This window comes from Arachis ipaensis, chromosome B05 (genome assembly GCF_000816755.2).
Source record: "Arachis ipaensis cultivar K30076 chromosome B05, Araip1.1, whole genome shotgun sequence".
Lineage (NCBI taxonomy): Eukaryota > Viridiplantae > Streptophyta > Magnoliopsida > Fabales > Fabaceae > Arachis > Arachis ipaensis.
In genome coordinates this window covers 16,974,475-16,992,843 of record NC_029789.2, presented here as the reverse complement: position 1 = coordinate 16,992,843, position 18,369 = coordinate 16,974,475, and the positions used below count along the sequence as shown (strand labels likewise).

The window sequence follows — 18,369 nt, the reverse complement described above, 5'->3', positions numbered from 1 at the left end:
GGGATTAATAAAGAAATCAGTTATATATTTATGTTTGAGCTGTTATGGGCATCGAAATATTAAGTGAAATATAAAAACACTTCCCTTGTTCCCACAATCCTACTTAGAGTAGGATTTGCTGTTCACAAACTGCCTAGGAGATAGGACTGTATATACACCATGTGACCATGATATGCAATAACCAAGAGGGAGTATAATTCATTCCCAACTAAAGACCGGTAAGAGTTACAAATAGAAGCATACAAACTCCCCCACAGAACTGATTTTACAATCCCAGCTTGGTTTTGAAATCAATCAAACACCATAGAGAAGCATTCCTTTGACAGAAATGTTTCACATAAAAAACAAAATTCATGCTTCAAGTACATAGCAGTACCAACCTTATTAAGAATGTGATTCTCAATACAAACTCGAAAATCATCTTCACCAAAAGCAGGGGCACAATGGACAATGCCAGTACCACTATCATCAGTAACATAATTGTCGGACACAACTCTAAAAGCAGTATCAGATAGCTCTATAAAGTAACCAAATAATGGTTCATACCTGCAAAACATGTTAACCCTTTGAGCTTCAATACAGAACAAAACTTCACATACATAGAAGTCATTAGATAAATCTCAAAACAGAAAAGTAAAAAGTAAAACACTAGAATAGTAAACTAATGAAAGTGATTATTGTGGAAGGAAGACAGCTCACTTCTTTCCCACTAGCGAAGACCCTGGGAATTTCTCCAGCACTTCAAAAGAATCCAAAACATTTTCAGTTTTTCCGCCGGAAGATTCCTTGGACTTCACATTTGCTTTTTTGGGGGCCCCAACAGAACCGTTAACAACAGCTTCCTTGGGTTTATCCTTAGGTAGTGCCGACAGACGAGATTCAGCAATGATATAAATTTTGCCCGAATACTTATTGCGAACCTGGTTTTATTTGCTTGGTGTGTTAGTTTCCAAGAAACAACGAACTATTCAAAAAAGAGCAAGAAAATTTAAAGAGACTGGGAAAGAATTGGCAACATATTTTGTACCAGAAGATCAAAACTTAGTTAACTACATAATTATTCTTTGCCATTTCATCATCATATTAGGATTTTCACCAAAAAGCAAAATCCAATCACAATTCTAATCTTCAGTTCCAGCATGGCACAATAACCAAACTTGAAATTCCCACCTGACCAATAATACATTCTACTCTCTCTCTCTCTCTCTCACACACACACACACACTAAAAACTTAAGATCTAGCAATATTAGAAAATTCAATAAATCCAAATAAATAGCCTTTCTACTAGTGAACAAGCTCAACATAACTATATATATCTCTCAGCTACAGAGTTAACTGACCTTCACGTAGGTAAAATTAGCATTCACACAAAGAGCTAGATTACTTGGAAGGGTCCATGGAGTAGTTGTCCAAGCTACAAAAGAAGCATTATGTGGATCGCCAATAACCGGAAATGTCATCATTATCTCGGGATCAGGTACATCCTGCGCCAACATAGAATCTCATTTCAATCACCAACAAGCAATAACAACAAAATGCAAGAGCTCGAAAATCGCAAACCTGATAATTCTGACCCGCTTCAAAATTAGACAACGGAGTTTTGCACCCAGTGCTATACGGCATAACCTGCAAGCAATTTCAAAAAAGAAAATCAATCAATCAATAATAATAGAAAACAGTTACAGCATTGTAATGCAACGAGATGAAAGGGTACCTTAAATCCTTTGTAGACCAATCCTTTCTCGAAGAGCTGAGCGAAGACCCACCAAACGGACTCCATGAAGTTCCGGTCCATGGTCTTGTAATCGTTCTTGAAGTCAATCCACCTGCCGGTGCGCGTAATGACTTTCTCCCACTCGCTAACGTAGCGCGTGACTATGCTCCTACACTCCTCATTGTACTTATCGATCCCCATCTTGATAACGTCCTCCCTCTTCTTGATTCCGAGCTTCTTGTCGATCTCATTCTCGACGGGGAGGCCGTGGCAGTCCCATCCGAATCGGCGCGTGACGTGGTGCCCCGTCATGGACTGGTAACGCGTGACGATATCCTTGATGGTGCCGGCGAGGATGTGGCCGTAGTGAGGGAGGCCGGTGGCAAAGGGAGGACCATCGTAGAAGATGTATTCGGGCTTGTCCTTGGTGAGTTCTAGCTGTGTTTCGAAGGCCTTCACTTTGGACCAGAATTCTAGAACCTTCTCTTCCTGCTTCGGGAACGAGAAGTCCTTCCCCTCGCACACTTCATCCATCACTGGAAACTTGATGCGGTGCGTGTTGGAGGCTCAGCTAAGCCGAAATACAGTCGCCGTACAGAAATGAAGGAAAACAAGGGTTTTGGGGGGTCTCTGCTAAAACTCTAAACTAAAAACTGAACACTGAGAAACTGTTTTTTGTGTTTTGCATGTTGGACCTTCTATTCTACGCATTCTTTTATGGGCCCATCTATTATCAAAGGGTACACCATTTTTGTTGGGGAAACAAAAGCTGGTTGAACACAAGGCAAACTAACAAAAAACTCTTTTTTTTTTTTTAACCAAAGATAGGAGACTCGAACCCGCAACCACCTCTTAATTGAGTATGTGGAGACTATGCCACTTGAGCTATTACTCATTGGCAAACTAACAAAAACATAATGTTTTGGAAAGTTAACGAAAATATTTGTGAAAAAAAAATGTTATAAAAATAATTAAATACTATATACGATTTTTTAATAGAAGTGTTTTAAAGATAAAATTTTGATATTTATTATCACACTTTTGCAGGGACGAATTCATGGGACGTGTATAGGTGGTCACCCTCCGAAATTTTTAATAACTCCTTATCTACATATTTCTACCCATGTAATGTATAAATTACAGTAATGTCATGGTGTTTTCTAACTATTGCAACATGAAAAATCAACATAATGTGGTGTGCTCTAACTTCTATACTTACTATGTTAGCATCATTAGTTTTTAAAGTATTGGCTTAAATAACAAATGGTCATTGAAGGTCTTTCTTTTTTTGTTGACTATTGAAAGGTCTAGTTGATAATACAAGACGTAAACATAGACTAAAACTCCTCCGCTTAAATAGGTTGCAAATATATTCCTAATTAAGTAACTATACGCTTTCGAAAACCATGGTTCTGGTTGACAAAAGAAATAATACCCAGGCTTAGCAAGACAAGAAATTTGAGCTGGCCCAATACCGATTATCCGCATGTTAGTCCACAGTTGCATAGAAAACATTGACTCTTCAGTTGAGCACTTGAGCTACATAGTTAATACTACCAAAATTAAGTATGCCGTAATGACCAAGAAATCCACAATACCTCAATGGTAGGCATTATTGTTGCCATCTTCACATTAACAGCATCATATGTATACAATCAGGTTTATACTGAACCCCCTATGAATCAGGTTTAATTCTTTATATCACATTATGAATATCTATACAACTTTATACTCTTGCTTTACCCATCCTTCGATCTCGTTATTCTGTTTATTAGAGACTCTATTGACTTTTGGATTCTAGTTCCTTCTGCTTGCATCACTGCTTGAGATGCCTCACGCAGATGCTGAATCCCACGACCCAAACTGGCAATGGAAGGTGCTGCAGGCACAGATTCAACAGCACACTCAATCCCATCACCATACATAATCAATCCAGTGCAGGTTCCCATGCTACATGCAAATGTTGCCAAAGGCAAGAATCCAACTCGCTGCATTTTTCTCTTTCTCATTATTTCGTAGAACGCCGTCCTCATAGCCGAGATGCTGGTTCTCTCCGCATATTCTATAATGCTGTGAGTCACGGCACGAATCTTTGTAGCAGATGCTGCAGCCCGAATGGTACTTGAAGCTTTGACCCCTGCTGCAGCTTTGGAGGAACCAAAGGCAAAAGCCAGTGCTCTCTGCGTTTGATTGAGAATGAGTTTGAGTGAAGCCGGGACCTTGTAAGTAACAGCCTTCAACACAGAAGATGCCGGGACAGCTTTAGACAGCAATGAAGCTCCCAAAATCGCCGAAGCTCCAGCACTAACAGCCACCATGGGCCTATCTGCCAGTAACCACTTCCTGTCATCGTGAATCAAAAAATCCCCTTCCCTTCCACAATGTGTGATTTGTCCAACAATGTCTTTAACTTGAGGAGGAACCGGAGTATCCCAGTGTTTCCTAAGACCTTCCAATGCTCCAGCATCTACCACTGCTACAATGGTCTTGTACTTATCACTCTGCCAACGAATCACCTGCGCCAGCAGTGCGTGCGACTTGTCCTCAAGAGGAAGCTCCGAGAACTTGACCTCCTCACCCTTTTTGGGAGCACCTTTCCTCTTGATTGGCCTTAAACCATTCTTGCTCAGACCAATCCTAAGCACCTCAACCGCAATTCTGAATGCATAGACCTCAGAAACAGTCCTTCTGTCAAGAACCTCACCTCTGCTCACATCCACCAGCATCTTTTGAACATGCGCCAGCGCCTTCCCAATCGATGGAACATCACTGAATATATCATGCAAATCCTCAAGTAAAGGATATGTAGACCTGGCAAATGCAGGAATCTCATAACTACTCATGGGCTTAATCTCATTTTCCATAGAGCTAGAACCAGAACTAGTAGAAAATGGTTCCAAGCACAGAGACAAAGCCTTCACTAACTGGGAATGCACATCGTTATTAAGACACAATCTCCTATAACTTCTAGTTGGACTCAAACTAAAACCAGTAGTAGCACCATTTACAAGACCTTGAACTTGAAGAATGCTTCCACCACCAACCCTAACCCTATCAGAATTGTTACTACCATTGCTGCTATTATTAATCAAGCAATAATTCACAAATGGAGAACTAATAACGAAAAACGAGGAGCCTACCTCCTCTGCAGCCAGCTTCGCAGCAAGCACATGGCCATGAAACCCGGTCCCGAAAATCTCCCTCAGAACGAAACTCCCGGCGAGATTCTCGTAACTTTCCTGATCGATTCTATCGACGAAACAGCGTTTGATTACTCCAAAGGATGAAGTGGGAAGCGGAGTGTTAACGGACACAGCTTCTTCTTCGTCGAGGAAGGAAGGATCGGCATGGACCAAAACGGCGTCGGGTTTGATGGCAGCGATGAGGGAGCGTGCGTCGGAGGCTGATCGCTCGGAGAGGCTGAGAGCGGAGAGTACGTAAATGGAGGATTGGGTTTGCGGGTCGTGGAAGGCGTAGACGAACTGTTTAGTGTGTTGGGGGATTGGAAGCTTGCTTACGATTCGCTTGGAGTCTGAAACGTCGTCGTTTCGGAATAATGAGAATGGCCAAAGCTTTTGGAGGTTCCATAACATGGTCGTTGCCATTCCCATGTCTCTGCGTAAAGCAGTGACGCCAGTCTTCTTGCATTTGGAGGGGAAAGAGAACAATCTCGATTTTGTTGGTGGGCTCAAGATGTGTTATGTAGAGTTTTTGCAGATTTGAATCAAATAATTTATTCGCTGTAAGAAAAAATTTTGCTTGGTTTGAATGTTTGATATTTATGATCTAAGAACGAATTTACTTTTTTTGCGGATATCAATTTTTAATATGGAATATATATACAAGTCTTTTTGGCATATTAGTCAATATAATGCTTGCGCGAAAGCAGCATTTCTTCTTATTCTCTTCTTTTTTTTTTCTCCTTCTTCAGTGTGTTTTTCCTTTTTTCTTTCGCGTGTCTCATCTTTATCATCATTTTTTTATTATTATTATTATTGCTGCAATTTTTTTTCCTCTTCCTCTTTTTATTGATTTTGTAATATTATGTATTTTTTTTTCTTTGTTTAATTTTTTCCTTCCAAAAAAAATTATGAGAATATAAAATAAGAAGATGAAGATGAAAAAGCAGCAGAAGATGGGGAGGAGGAAGAGGAAGAAGATTTTTGAATTATGCAGCACATCAGCACACATACATCGAAAATTCTTAAACAATACACTCGAATATCTTCGTGTTACACCCAAATATCTTCCTGTTACACCCAAATTTGCTGCAAATATAGAAAAATGTTTCCTCTAATGCTGCATTTTTCTTTTTTTTATTTATTTATTTCTTTCTTTTAGATGAATGAATGTAAGTTTATTTTCTTCCAAGTAATTTTGTAACATTATGCATTTCTTCTTCTTCTTTGTTTAATTTTTTTTGTTTTTATTCTTGTTAAAAGAGTAAAGCAAGAAGAAACGTGAGAAGGTAAAATAAAAAGGGAAAGATAAATAAGAAAAAAATAAGAAGAAGATGGTGATGATGATGATGAAAAAAAGAAGATGGTGATGATGATGATGAAAAAAAGAAGAAGAAGAAGCAGAAGATGAGAAGAAGGAAGAAGAAGAGTTTTGAATTATGCAGAACTTATCAGCACACATACACTGAAAATTCTTAAACAATACTCTCAAATATCTTCGTGATATTCAAATATCTTTATGTTACACCTAAATATCTTTGTGTTACACCCAAATTTACTACAAATAAAGAAAAATGTTTCCTCTAATGCTGCATTTTTTTTCCTTCTTCTTTTCCTTATTTCTTTCTTTCTTTTAGTTGAATGATGTAAGTTCATCATCTTCCAAGTAATTTTGTACCATTGTGTTTCTTCTTCTTGATTTTTTTATTTTTATTCTTGTTAAAAGAGTAAAACAAGAAGAAACTTGAGAAGATAAAACAAAGAAAAAAAGATGAATAATTAAAAAAAGATGATGATGATGATGAAAAAGAAGAAGAAGAAGCAACAGAAGATGATGAGGAGGGAGAAGAAAAGTTTTGAATTATGCAGAACTTATCAGCACACATACACCGAAAATTCTTAAACAATACACTCAAATATCTTCGTGTCTGCAAATACAGAAAAATATTTTCTTTAATGCAGAATTTTTATATTACATTCAATTCAAACCATCAACAATGAAACATTATTCACCTACAGAATCATAAACTACTAACAAACAAATTAACTAGAATCGAACCACACCTCAACCACTTGATTGGATTCAAAACAATAATCAATTTTGTTCTAGTTCAATTGACAATCTGAACTTGAATTATTCATTATCTTCAACAACGAGATAACTGATTATGGAGGAGAAGGAGAAAAAGGAAGGAGGAGAAAAAATTTCAATGAAAAAAGAAGGAGGAGGAGGAGGTGGTGTTGGTGACGATGATGACGAAAGAGAAAAATAACGAAAAAGAAGAACGTGCAGCAAGAAGAAGAACGTGCAGTAACAGCAAGAAGAAGAACATGCGCGTGTAAATATAAATGACTTGTATAGACTTGTATCGAAAAATAACTTGTATGTGGAGAATAATTATTTAATCTGTACTAAAAACTCCACTTTGAATGACACAAAAGATACGAACAAATAAAATGTAATCTAGAACTAAATTATTTGGATTTGAAATTACAAAAAATAAAGTGAATGACTTTAATTTAAAGAAAATAACAAATACTTTTAATACAGTCGAAAGACTTTGAAACAAAAATAACAATGCAGAATTTAAGAAGAAAGGAAATAAATTGTAGAAAGAGAAATTACAGAAAATTTAAAAGAGAAATGTAAATACATAAATTGAAAGATACGAAAGAAATCCTATAAAAATGAACTCAAGGCAGATTCAGAAATTTGTTCGAACGTGAGTGTGCGAAGGTATTTTTTGAAGACGAATTTCAACTCCTTGCTTCTTTCTGAGCCTCGTTAATTTATAGTTTAATTCGACTAATATTGTGCTGCCAGATGTCATCTTTGAAAAGTTCAAAAAATAACTGTTTCCGTCAAGTGCAATACACCATCAATCTTAACACATCTGTCAACCTCATCTTTTGACAAACTATGACAAATCGAGACTCCTTTCTATCGACACCTCTTTTTCGAGCTGACATCCTTGCAAGTTCGACCAACAACATTTCGATTTACAAAATTCTTTGACTAATAAATTGTCCTATAGGATTATTATTATTATCATCGAATGTTATTTTAAAGAAGAAATAATTAATCCTAGATAAGATCTATCTTAAATTCTGGATAAACAAATTGAAAAGAGAAAAAGTTCAATCACATGTTTGATAACCGTCCCTATTAGCATGATTCCATTAATTATGTAACATCCTACCACACGAAACCTTACGCTTAAGTCGTAAAGTAGAGGTGACAAGGTATTACGACCTCTAAAAGAAAAGACTTATATAAATATAGTTGAAAGAAATCATATCTAGGAGCCTTGAAAAATAAGCTAAACAAAAACAAAAACAGAAAAGTGTGTCACAATAGCACAGATAATCATAAAACGGATAGGTAAGATATTGAAAGAAGGCTAAAAACATAATATACAGATCAGAGTTCCAAAACACAGATATCAAGCTCCAGACTCGACCTGTGAAGCTAAGGTCGGCCAGAGTATATAATTATATATATTTATACAACCCAAAATATAACTCAAACTACAGAATAAATACTTGTTTCTCTAAGTCAACCTCTAGGAAGGACAAACAAAAAATATATAGAGAGGAGAATCTATATACATAGCATAAATACAAAATACAACGTCCCAAAATAATCACACTTCGCTTGTACAAGAAACTGCAGACGCTCAGCGAGGTGCTCTCTACCTGCATCTGAAAAATAATAGAAATGTGTATGGAATGAGAACCAGATGTTCTCAGCATGGTAAAGATGCCCATATAGTTAATATAAAAGGTCCCGGAAAAGCCAGAGGTATTCCTAGAACTTCGACACTCAGATTTCAGCTTAAAGACCCAACTTAACCAGAAATTAAGTAAGTTATCTAAGGTATTCAAATTCTAAATCTAACTTTAACTTAACACTTCACTTTCTGTCTCCTCCAATCTCCCGAATCACCGGTGGAACACCCCCCTCCTTACACCTCCGCCAATAAGGGTCTCTCAGAGAAACATACACACACAATTCAAGCAAGGAAAACACAAACAAAGGTGCAATTACAGTAAATAGAACAAGTAGCAAATAAGCAGAGTTAAGCAATTAAGCAAACCAAAATAATGCACACCGAAACAAAAGATACAAATGCACGTGATGTATGCCTGTCTTATGGCTGATGAATCTCATCTGTCGGTTATATAGCAAACCCGACATGTCCTGGTAGTTAACCTCAAGCTCAAAAATAATATCCATGGAGTCAAACTCCAAGCTCAATAATATAATATTCCATGGAGTCAAACTCCAAGCTTAAATATAATATAATATTCGAAATCCATATATATATGCATGCCCATGGGGGAACCCGGGGAGTTAAAGTGCCCGGTCACATCTTGCGACAGAGGGTTAACAAATAGTCTCAAATATACAAGCCACATAATAATCTTTTTCTTTTTAAAATAACACTTCAAATCAAAACTCCAATTTTTATAAAAATTTCGGCAGTATCTCCTCTAAAACTCAAACTTCTGCCACCCTTCAAGGGTCCCAACCACCAAACCAAACACCTCTCAGTCATTCAAATCAATTCCAGTATCAATTTATTTTAAAATCAAACCAATTCCAATATTAAATCTTTTCTCAAAACCAACCAATTCCAATAGCAAATTGTTTACAAATATCGAACCACACATCATATACCTTATATGCAATCCATCTATAATTCATTCAGTTCATTCCTATCTAAAGGTCTTCTAGCTTAAGTTTTCACGTGACATTAAACATTAACTACGAGAAACCAAAATCATACCTTGGCCAATTCCTCCTTAAGCTCAGAACACCTAAAAAAACCTCTCCTTTCACAAGCTCCAAGCTTCCAAACGTCAATTTCTCAAACTTAATCACCCAAATTTTGTTTCAAACCGCCCAACTGAACTCCAAATCAACAAGAATACAATCTAATTCACACAGTATCACTATAATCATCATAGGGTTCACTAATTGAATATTTTACAAGGGTTCAACAGTTCTTTACCTTACCCACAGATCTATTGGACAAAACTCAGTGATTCTCCGCTGCTAGAGTTCACCTAAACCATCAAAATTATTCAATTCCTCAATACCTAAACCCTAAAATCACGAAATTGAGGAGAGGGAGAACTGAGGGAGACATGCTAATTACTTACCACTTTGTTTGGATAGAATTGAAGATAATTCCGAAACAAACACGTGGCCGCTGACAGCTCATCAATCGGAGCTCTGGATTGAAAGTTATAAGGATTTGAAAACCGAAGTGGGGGTTAGGGTTGTTTTGGTGTTAATTCCCTCTCCTTCAACGTATGCTTCATAACGAAGGCAACGAAAGACTCGTATAGTGGTTTTATAGGTTAGGCTTTGGGCCCGTTCCAATCGGTTCGGCTTGTTTATCCGATTTTGAGCCAAAATCTTTAAAATTAGTGTCAAAATTCATATTTTTAATATTTCTACTCCTCTAAATTATAAAAATTAATTTTCCTAATTTCTTTGAATAACAATTAATTTATTGGCTAATTATTTATTAATTTCGTGAGGTTACGCACATCTCGCCTGTCACTAATTAATTAATCTCTTTTCTCTCTTCTGCACTTCAATTTTCCAGAATTATATATTTAATTAAAAACTCCTTTTCCTTTAAATTTTAAAAATTTTCCAAAACTAATTACCTTCAGCAGCAACAATTCTCCTTTTCAACTTCTCCTTCCATCATTATAACGAAAAACTCCAAATTTCAAACTTTACTACTCTTCTGCATTTTCCTAGTTCCACCTCGTTTCATGTTATTTCAAACGCTTCTATTCCCTTCATCAATTTTTGTCAAACTTCTTACTCATAAAACCTAATCTTTGGAATTTGCACACTTTCATTCAATTTTTCTTTCTCATTTTATTTAAAATAAAAAAAAACTAGTGATTAAATTCATTTCTATTCAAACTGTATAAAGATAGATTCCTCAACTTCTATCGCGGCTGCTTCAGCGAAAGCCAAAGAAAAACAAACATTAAAAGAAGAAAAAGAACAGACAACCATAGGGGCTTCTGAACAATCAAACTTGAAGATTCTTTCAAACACAGTAAATACTGTCATCGAAGATTCAATTGATACTAAGAATAACAAGAAAGTCTTTTTCCCGTTCTCCATCAAAAACGAACTTCACTTTTTTTTTCAGTCCCCTGAATTCTCTCGAGCAAGCAAAGAAAGTCTCTCACTACTTTCCTAGTTATGAAGGCCAAGACTTACTGATTGAACAAGATCTATTCATAGCTCCCTTTGTCGACTATGCTCGACCATTCTGCAACAACCTAATAAACTACTATTTTATGGTTTATTTTGTATTGAATTAAGTGAATTTTGTCAACTATTCTCGCACTTATCCATATAAATTGCATGGTTTTGAGATTCCTTCCCAATTTGTGCTTAAGAATGAAAACATGCTTCCTAGGCCTTAAAATTGCTAATTTTTAATCCTCTCTTATTACCATTCGATGTCGTGATGTGTTTGCTAAGTGATTTCAAAGTTTATAGGGCAGGAATGGCTTAGAGGATAGAAAGGGAGCATGCATTAGTGGAAGGAGCACAAAGAATTAAAGAGTTGAGAAGCTGGTACCGACACGTACACGTGGCTGACGCGTGCGCGTGACCAGGAGCATCCTCAATAAAAGGAAAAATGCTGGGGGTGATTTCTGAGCTAATTTTTTGCCCAGTTTCGAGCCCAGTCTGCAGATTAGAGGTTGAGAGTGAAGGAGGATGGATCATTCATTCATCAGAGAATTCATTAATTCACACACATTAGTGAGATAGATGTAAAATTCTAGAGAGAGAAGCTCTCTCCTCTCACTAGGTTTTAGGGTTTCTTCTTTTATTTTCAATTTCATCTAGGTTTAGGTTCCACTTCTTATCTTGATTCAAGTTCCTCTTTTAATTTCTTGTTATTACCTCTTTGCTTTCTTAGTTTTATATGTTGTTTCTTTTACATTGTTGCTTTATTGTTCATGACTCTTTGTTGATTCTAATTTCCTTTTAATGCACTTTGAGGTATTTTATATTTATTGTCGCTTTCTTTAATTTGTTGTTATTGCTTTCTTCCAATTGTTTCCTTTTAATTGCCTTTATTGTTTTCTTTAATTTGTAGCCTTTCTATGTTACTGGCTCAACGCTATAGTTTTTTGCTCGAAAAGTGTTTTGATGCAAAAACTATACATTACACTGGCTGCTCTTATTCATGAGAAGCGCAAACTCAACCTAGCCAAATTGCTCTTGGGAAATCTTTATGATGAGTTAGGGCGGATGGTTGACAGCCTTCGAGGCAAATATTCCGTTAGTGTCGGAGGACCTCTCTGGTTATTACAACTTTGGCTAAATGTTTATTTGAAAAGCACATGAAACAAAAAGGAGTGGCTCCCTCAGAAAGGCAAAGCATCGAATGACTCAGATTGGTCACTTTGCAATCAAATTTTACTCACTCACATTCCACCAGCGAACTCTTTTGGGAAGTATTTTCGAAACTTCACTCGAGCAAAAGTTTTCAAAATGAAGATTTAAATCTTGCTCCTTTTATCGACAGCAAGTATAGGCCATCCTGGTTTCGACGCCCCATAGTTCGAAAAGATGAAGACGAGGACGCACAACGTCTAAATGATGAGATGTGGTCAAACTTTCTCACTATTCAAGTAATACCAACACGCATTTCACAAATACAAGAAAGATCAATTCCAAGTCACTTTCCATGCTCCCCATTATCTTTGTAAGACAAATGAGTTTTTCTCAAGTCATTCTAGCACCATTTCCAAGCAAGTCTCCTCCTCTCTGCCAGATAAACTTTAACAGGAAGAAAGAAATTAACAAGTGTCTCAAACATAACGAGAAACAATAAAGTAACTAATTCCCTCTCTCTTTTGATTGTAGTAGTTATGTCACTAAGTCCTTTATCGAGTGGTGGAATAACTATTACTCTCGCTACGATCGATCACTAGATGATATCTTTAAAGGACTTATAAAATCTTCTCCAGGGACCATCGAAGTAACAACTTTGAAAACCTCAAAAAGAAAGGTTGAGCCATCATAACATCGTAAAGGAAAGAAGATGCAAAAAGTCTCGCCAAAATTTCCTCAATCTAGCATGGTAACTAGAACAAATTCAAATTCGTCTTTCATTCAAATATAAGTACTACTTACTTTCGACAACTATCTATTTTCTTTACATACATTTGACACACTTTCAATCAGGGGACTCTTCCATTCCAGAATCCATTGATAAATCTATCAATTCATCTTCAAAAGAGACTCCTAACAACTCCAGTAAATCCTCTGCTACCTCAAACTCTTCAAATTTTGACAATTCATCAAGCTCATCACACTCATCGAGCTCTCATCCTCGAGAAGCTGAGGTATTTCAGTGATCCCTTCTATTTCCATTTTCAAAACATATTTGTTATAATTTCAAGCCATTTCTCAACCCAAACAACTAAAATCATTTTAGGTCGAGAAATCCCTTCAAAACCTACCTCCAGTTACGAACACCAATTGAAACCAAGTCACGTGACGAGAAAAGAAAAGAACCTCCAACATCTTCCTCATCAAGTGGTCATGTCTTGTCACATAATTTGCATGATAAGAAAGAAGTTAGTCAACCTGTCAAAGAAAATTACGCTAAAGATCAACAAGACAAAGGAAGCCCTTTAAAGGGCCAAACCACCAAAAAGGAAACCTCTCCTAAAAAGATCAATGTCGATCTTACTCTTCCATCTTCTCCCTCCATGGAAAACAGTCCAACTAAAGCATATAAGAAAGATAGTAATCTTACCTCCAATGCTGACCCACAAACTAATGATACACCCAACTTTGTCGACGGGGTCGAACCTGGTATTGGCCCACACCAAGAATGCAAAAATCAACACTGGGCAAAGCTCCGAGCCCTCACAAAACCGATTTAGAAGAACTTTTTTCTGTTGTCTCAAGTCTATCTTCCAAAATCAAAATAACTCCTCAGGATCCATTAACTAATGAGTTAGTAGGGCATGGACCCCCTAAAGAATTGACTCCTCAGGCTCTTGAGAGCTTAATGATGTTTCTTCATCTATCGAAGCATACAATCGATGAATAGATACATCGAGATTATCTAAATACCTTCCTCTCTAACATGTTGAGCACCACTCTCGAGTATAAAGTACCTATCAGCTTATCTGAACAAGTAAAGAGATTTGTGAAAATTGCTAACAGTTTATTCATCTCTCATAATAAGCTCACTAATTATAGAACAAGCATAACGGAGATCAAAACCGAATCTGTGCAACTTGAGGCTTCTTTTGCATTGACACAAAAAACTTACAAAAAACTTACAAAAAATATGAAGCAAATGCTGCTCATGCCGCCAATGCCCTTGAACAATTGGCTAGACATCGAGAAGAGCTCGAAAAGGAACTTGCACAAGTCTGTGCAGATAAAGCTTTATTACAACGACCTTTCCTTAAAGCTGATAAAAGGAAAAGAGACCTTAGCCGAGAACTATGTGAAATGGAATGCGCTCGAGCTGAAATCAGAAGAAAATATGAAAAGTTACAACTTGAGGAACATGAAGAAGTTGTCGCCTATAGCTCAATCGATAAAGAAAGGGTGCATTTTATATTTGATTTAGAATAACTCTTGGAGCCTTATCTTTGAAGACTTGGAATGTCAAGTTTCTTTGTATTTTTTTTTTTACTCATTTACACTTTATTGTCTTTATGTTATCGATATTTTGCTCTTTATTTCAAATATTTTTTTTAAATATTTTCCGTTGATTAACTTAACTTCGACACCATTATCAATATGTTTGACTTTATAAGCATTTTTTGAATAAAACTTAACTACATGATAAGGCCCTTCCTAATTAGGAAACTACTTTTCATAAACCCTCGATTTTTTTTCTAATGGCAAAATAGCTTTTAGAACTAATTCACCAATATGAAAAACTTTCTCTTTCACCCATCGATTATAAACACAAGCTATACTCTCCTTCTAACGGATAAGATTATCGAGTGCTAGGATACGCTCACTATCCAAATCATTTAATTCATCGAACATAGCATTTCAATAATCTTCAATTGGCAAATCATCTTGTTTCATCACTTGCATGGTGTTAAAATTAATTTACAAAGGTAACATGGCATCGTGATCATAGACCAATTTATAAGGAGACGTATTTGTCAATTCCCGTGGTGAATTCTGATAAGCCCATATCACTTGACTTAAAGTCTCATGTCAAGTACATGATTTTTTACCGACTTGCTTTTTTATTAAATTAATTAAAATTTTATTTGCAATCTCAACTTGACCATTTGCTTGTGCATAATACGAGGTCAAATTTATCAATTTTATATTTCTTGACGCTGCAAAATTACTTATACGTCGACCAGTAAACATAGTACCTTGATCAGTACTTAAAGTTTGAGGAATCCCAAAACGATGCATTATAATTTCCTTAATAAAATTAATAACTTCATTCTGACCACCTTCTACTAAAGGTGTAGCTTCTACCCACTTAGTAAAATAATCTATTGCAATTAAATTGAACTTATGATTTTTCGATGATAAGGGATGAATCATACCAATCAGGACTAAAACCCAACCTCTAAATGGCCAAAGTTTAATGATCGAATGTAATTCGGAGGCAGGTGTTTGTTGTATTACACCATACTTTTAACATTCTTGACATATTTTTGCATATTCAATATAATCTTTGATCATAGTCAGCCAAAACACTCGATCATGCCGTAATATCCATTTCATTCTTTCACCTGCTTGATGTGCTCCACAAATACCTTGTGAACTTCTCCAAGAGCAACTGCTACTTCAGACTTGCCTAAGTATCTCATGAGGCTTCCTTCGACACATTTTTTATATAATTTGTCTCCCACCATTAAAAATTCCATCGCCCTTAATCTTGTTTTTCGATCAACCTGAACGTTTTCATTTTCTAAATACATAATAATTGGTTCTCTCCAATCATCATCATTCTACTCATTAATCACTAAGATTTCTCGTTCTTCGATAGGCACAAGAATTTGTTGCGCCTTTGCCAAATTCTCTAAACTTCTAGGAGAAATTTTGTTTTTTGAAGCAGTCTGAGCTAATTCATTTTGCCATTTCATTTAGAATTCTCAAAATATGTATTAGTGATATGTTTCAAAATGAGACCAACAATTCTCATGCTGTTGACAAATATTTTTGCAACACCTCACTTGTACACTTAAATTCTTTCGATAACTACTTTAAAACTAACTGAGAATCTCCTAAAATCTGAACATCTTGTACCCCCTTGGGAATCAATATTTCCAATCTCAATATCAAATCCTCATACTCAACCACATTATTCGAATATGGATATTTTAATTTAAACAAAAATTTTGATGGGACCCGTTCGGGGACATAATCAAAATGCCAACACTAGTACCATCTTTATACTTTGATCCATCAAAATACAATTTTTAAGGTTCGACTTCGACAACATTTGCACCTTGGTCATTAAGATTATTTGGTCGATCAACCAAGAAATCTGCAATGACTTGACCTTTAACTGCCCTAGCAGGGAGATACTGTAAATCAAATTTTGTCAAGGAATGTATCCATTTGCCAATTCAACCACGTAGAACTGGATAAGATAAGTAGATAACATGTATTTAACAAGGTTCGTTTGTGCAATAACCCTGATGGTTTTGGCTATCATGTAACATTTAAGCTTCGTACAAGCATAATAAAGGGAGATGCACAATATCTTAATTGGAGAATATGTCGTCTAGATATCAGACAAGATCCTACTTAAATAATAAATAGTTCTTTCATTTCCTGCTTCATCGTCTTACAGTAGCATACATCTAATTGTATTTGTCAAAGCTGCAACATACAATTTCAAAGGCTCTAATGGAGAACAGTAGCCATGATAGGTGCATTAGAAAGGTAGCGTTGATCAAATCAAATACCTCTTGATGATCCTTAGTCCATACATATTATAACGCATCTTTTAATTTGACTAAAGAAGAAAAAATTCTAGTTCGACCAGATAAATTTGAAATAAATCGTCGCAAGAAATTCACTTTTCCTAGAAAAGACTGAACGTCTTTTTTCGATGTTAGAGGTGGTAATTCCAAGATTACTTTAATCTTATTTTGATCGATTGCTATTCCTTTCTTTTGAGCTACAAAACCTAAAAAATTTTTCGCAGATACACCAAATGCACATTTCATGGGATTCATTTTTAATCCTTTTCGATGCATCGTATCAAAGGCTTTGCGCAAATAATCGAGATGTTGATCGATGGAGTTCGATTTAACCATTACATCATCGATATAAACCTCCATAAATTTTGCAATATACTCATGGAAGATCACATTCATAGTGTGTTCATATGTTGTTCCAGCATTCTTTAAACCAAAAGGCATCATCACCCATTCATAGGTACTTAAAGCACCTGGCCATCAAAAAGCCGTGTTCGACATATCTTCCTCAACAATAAATATTTGATTTATCCAAAATATCCATCCATAAAACTTAAAAATTTCATTACCGGCTGCAGAATCGATTAACATATCTGTTACTGGCATGAATTACTCATCTTTAGGAGTTGCTTTATTCAAATCTTGAAAATCGATACAAACGCGCAACTTTCTATTTTTCTTCATTACAAGAACAATATTCGACACCCAATCGACATAATGTACATTCCGAATAAACTTGGTTTTAATGAATCATTTGATCTCCTCTTTTATTTTAACAATTATTTTAGGAAAAAAACACCTAGGAGCTTGTTTTACTGGTCGAGAAAAAGACTTTAGCAACAATCAATGTTCAACTAAAGATCGATCAAGACCAGGCATCTCATCATAATCTCATGCAAAATAATCTTTGTACTCAGTCAAAAGTTTAATCAATCTTGTTTGAAATTCCTCATTAATGTGTTTGCTAATATAAGTGGGCCTTATAGCATCATCATTTCCTAAGTTAATTTCATCAAGCGGGTCCTGAGATTCAAATCCCTTGTCGGTATGATCATCATCAAATGAAGTCCTTCGAAACCCAAAGGTTTAAGGTCATAAATACAATCGAAGAATAAATTAACTGAATCACATGAGGAAATACAAACTTTATTGAAATCATCAACCAAATCAACTGTTGAATCATTTACAATACAAAGATTTTGGGATACATCAACATTTGACTGATTGACAATTTTGCCTTTATCAATCAAAGCACTACCTACAAAATTAGTCCTAGAAGGAAAAATACATGCTGTGAAAAATAAATCACTACTAGGTTCGACTTCAGGAATTGAAACTATCCTATTAATTGAAATATATGTTGCTGAATTGAAATTCCTAATTGATTTGACTTTATCAGAAGAATTATTACTAGAAAAAAAAAAAGAACATGCTACAGAAGTAAAGCTATTCACATAATTTTTCAAAGAAAATAAATAATCCCACA

At 35.8% G+C, this 18,369-nt stretch overlaps 2 protein-coding genes across 2 annotated transcripts in view; both read right to left on the bottom strand.

Moving 5' to 3' along the window:
• The window catches only part of LOC107640264 (isoleucine--tRNA ligase, cytoplasmic), an 11,775-nt gene extending 9,510 nt beyond the window's left edge, over positions 1-2,265 (bottom strand). The window contains exons 1-5 of the mRNA XM_016343802.2: positions 1,717-2,265; positions 1,563-1,628; positions 1,343-1,486; positions 700-920; positions 381-546 (exon numbers count right to left, since the gene is read on the bottom strand). Coding sequence (XP_016199288.1) covers positions 381-546; positions 700-920; positions 1,343-1,486; positions 1,563-1,628; positions 1,717-2,250 — 1,131 coding nt within the window. The 5' untranslated portion in view covers positions 2,251-2,265. The remainder of the gene's footprint in view (positions 1-380; positions 547-699; positions 921-1,342; positions 1,487-1,562; positions 1,629-1,716) is intronic.
• Positions 3,294-5,463, bottom strand: LOC107643142. Its single transcript, XM_016346716.2, has one exon. It carries the CDS (start codon positions 5,325-5,327, stop codon positions 3,456-3,458), a length of 1,872 nt encoding a protein of 623 aa, XP_016202202.1. The 5' UTR covers positions 5,328-5,463; the 3' UTR covers positions 3,294-3,455.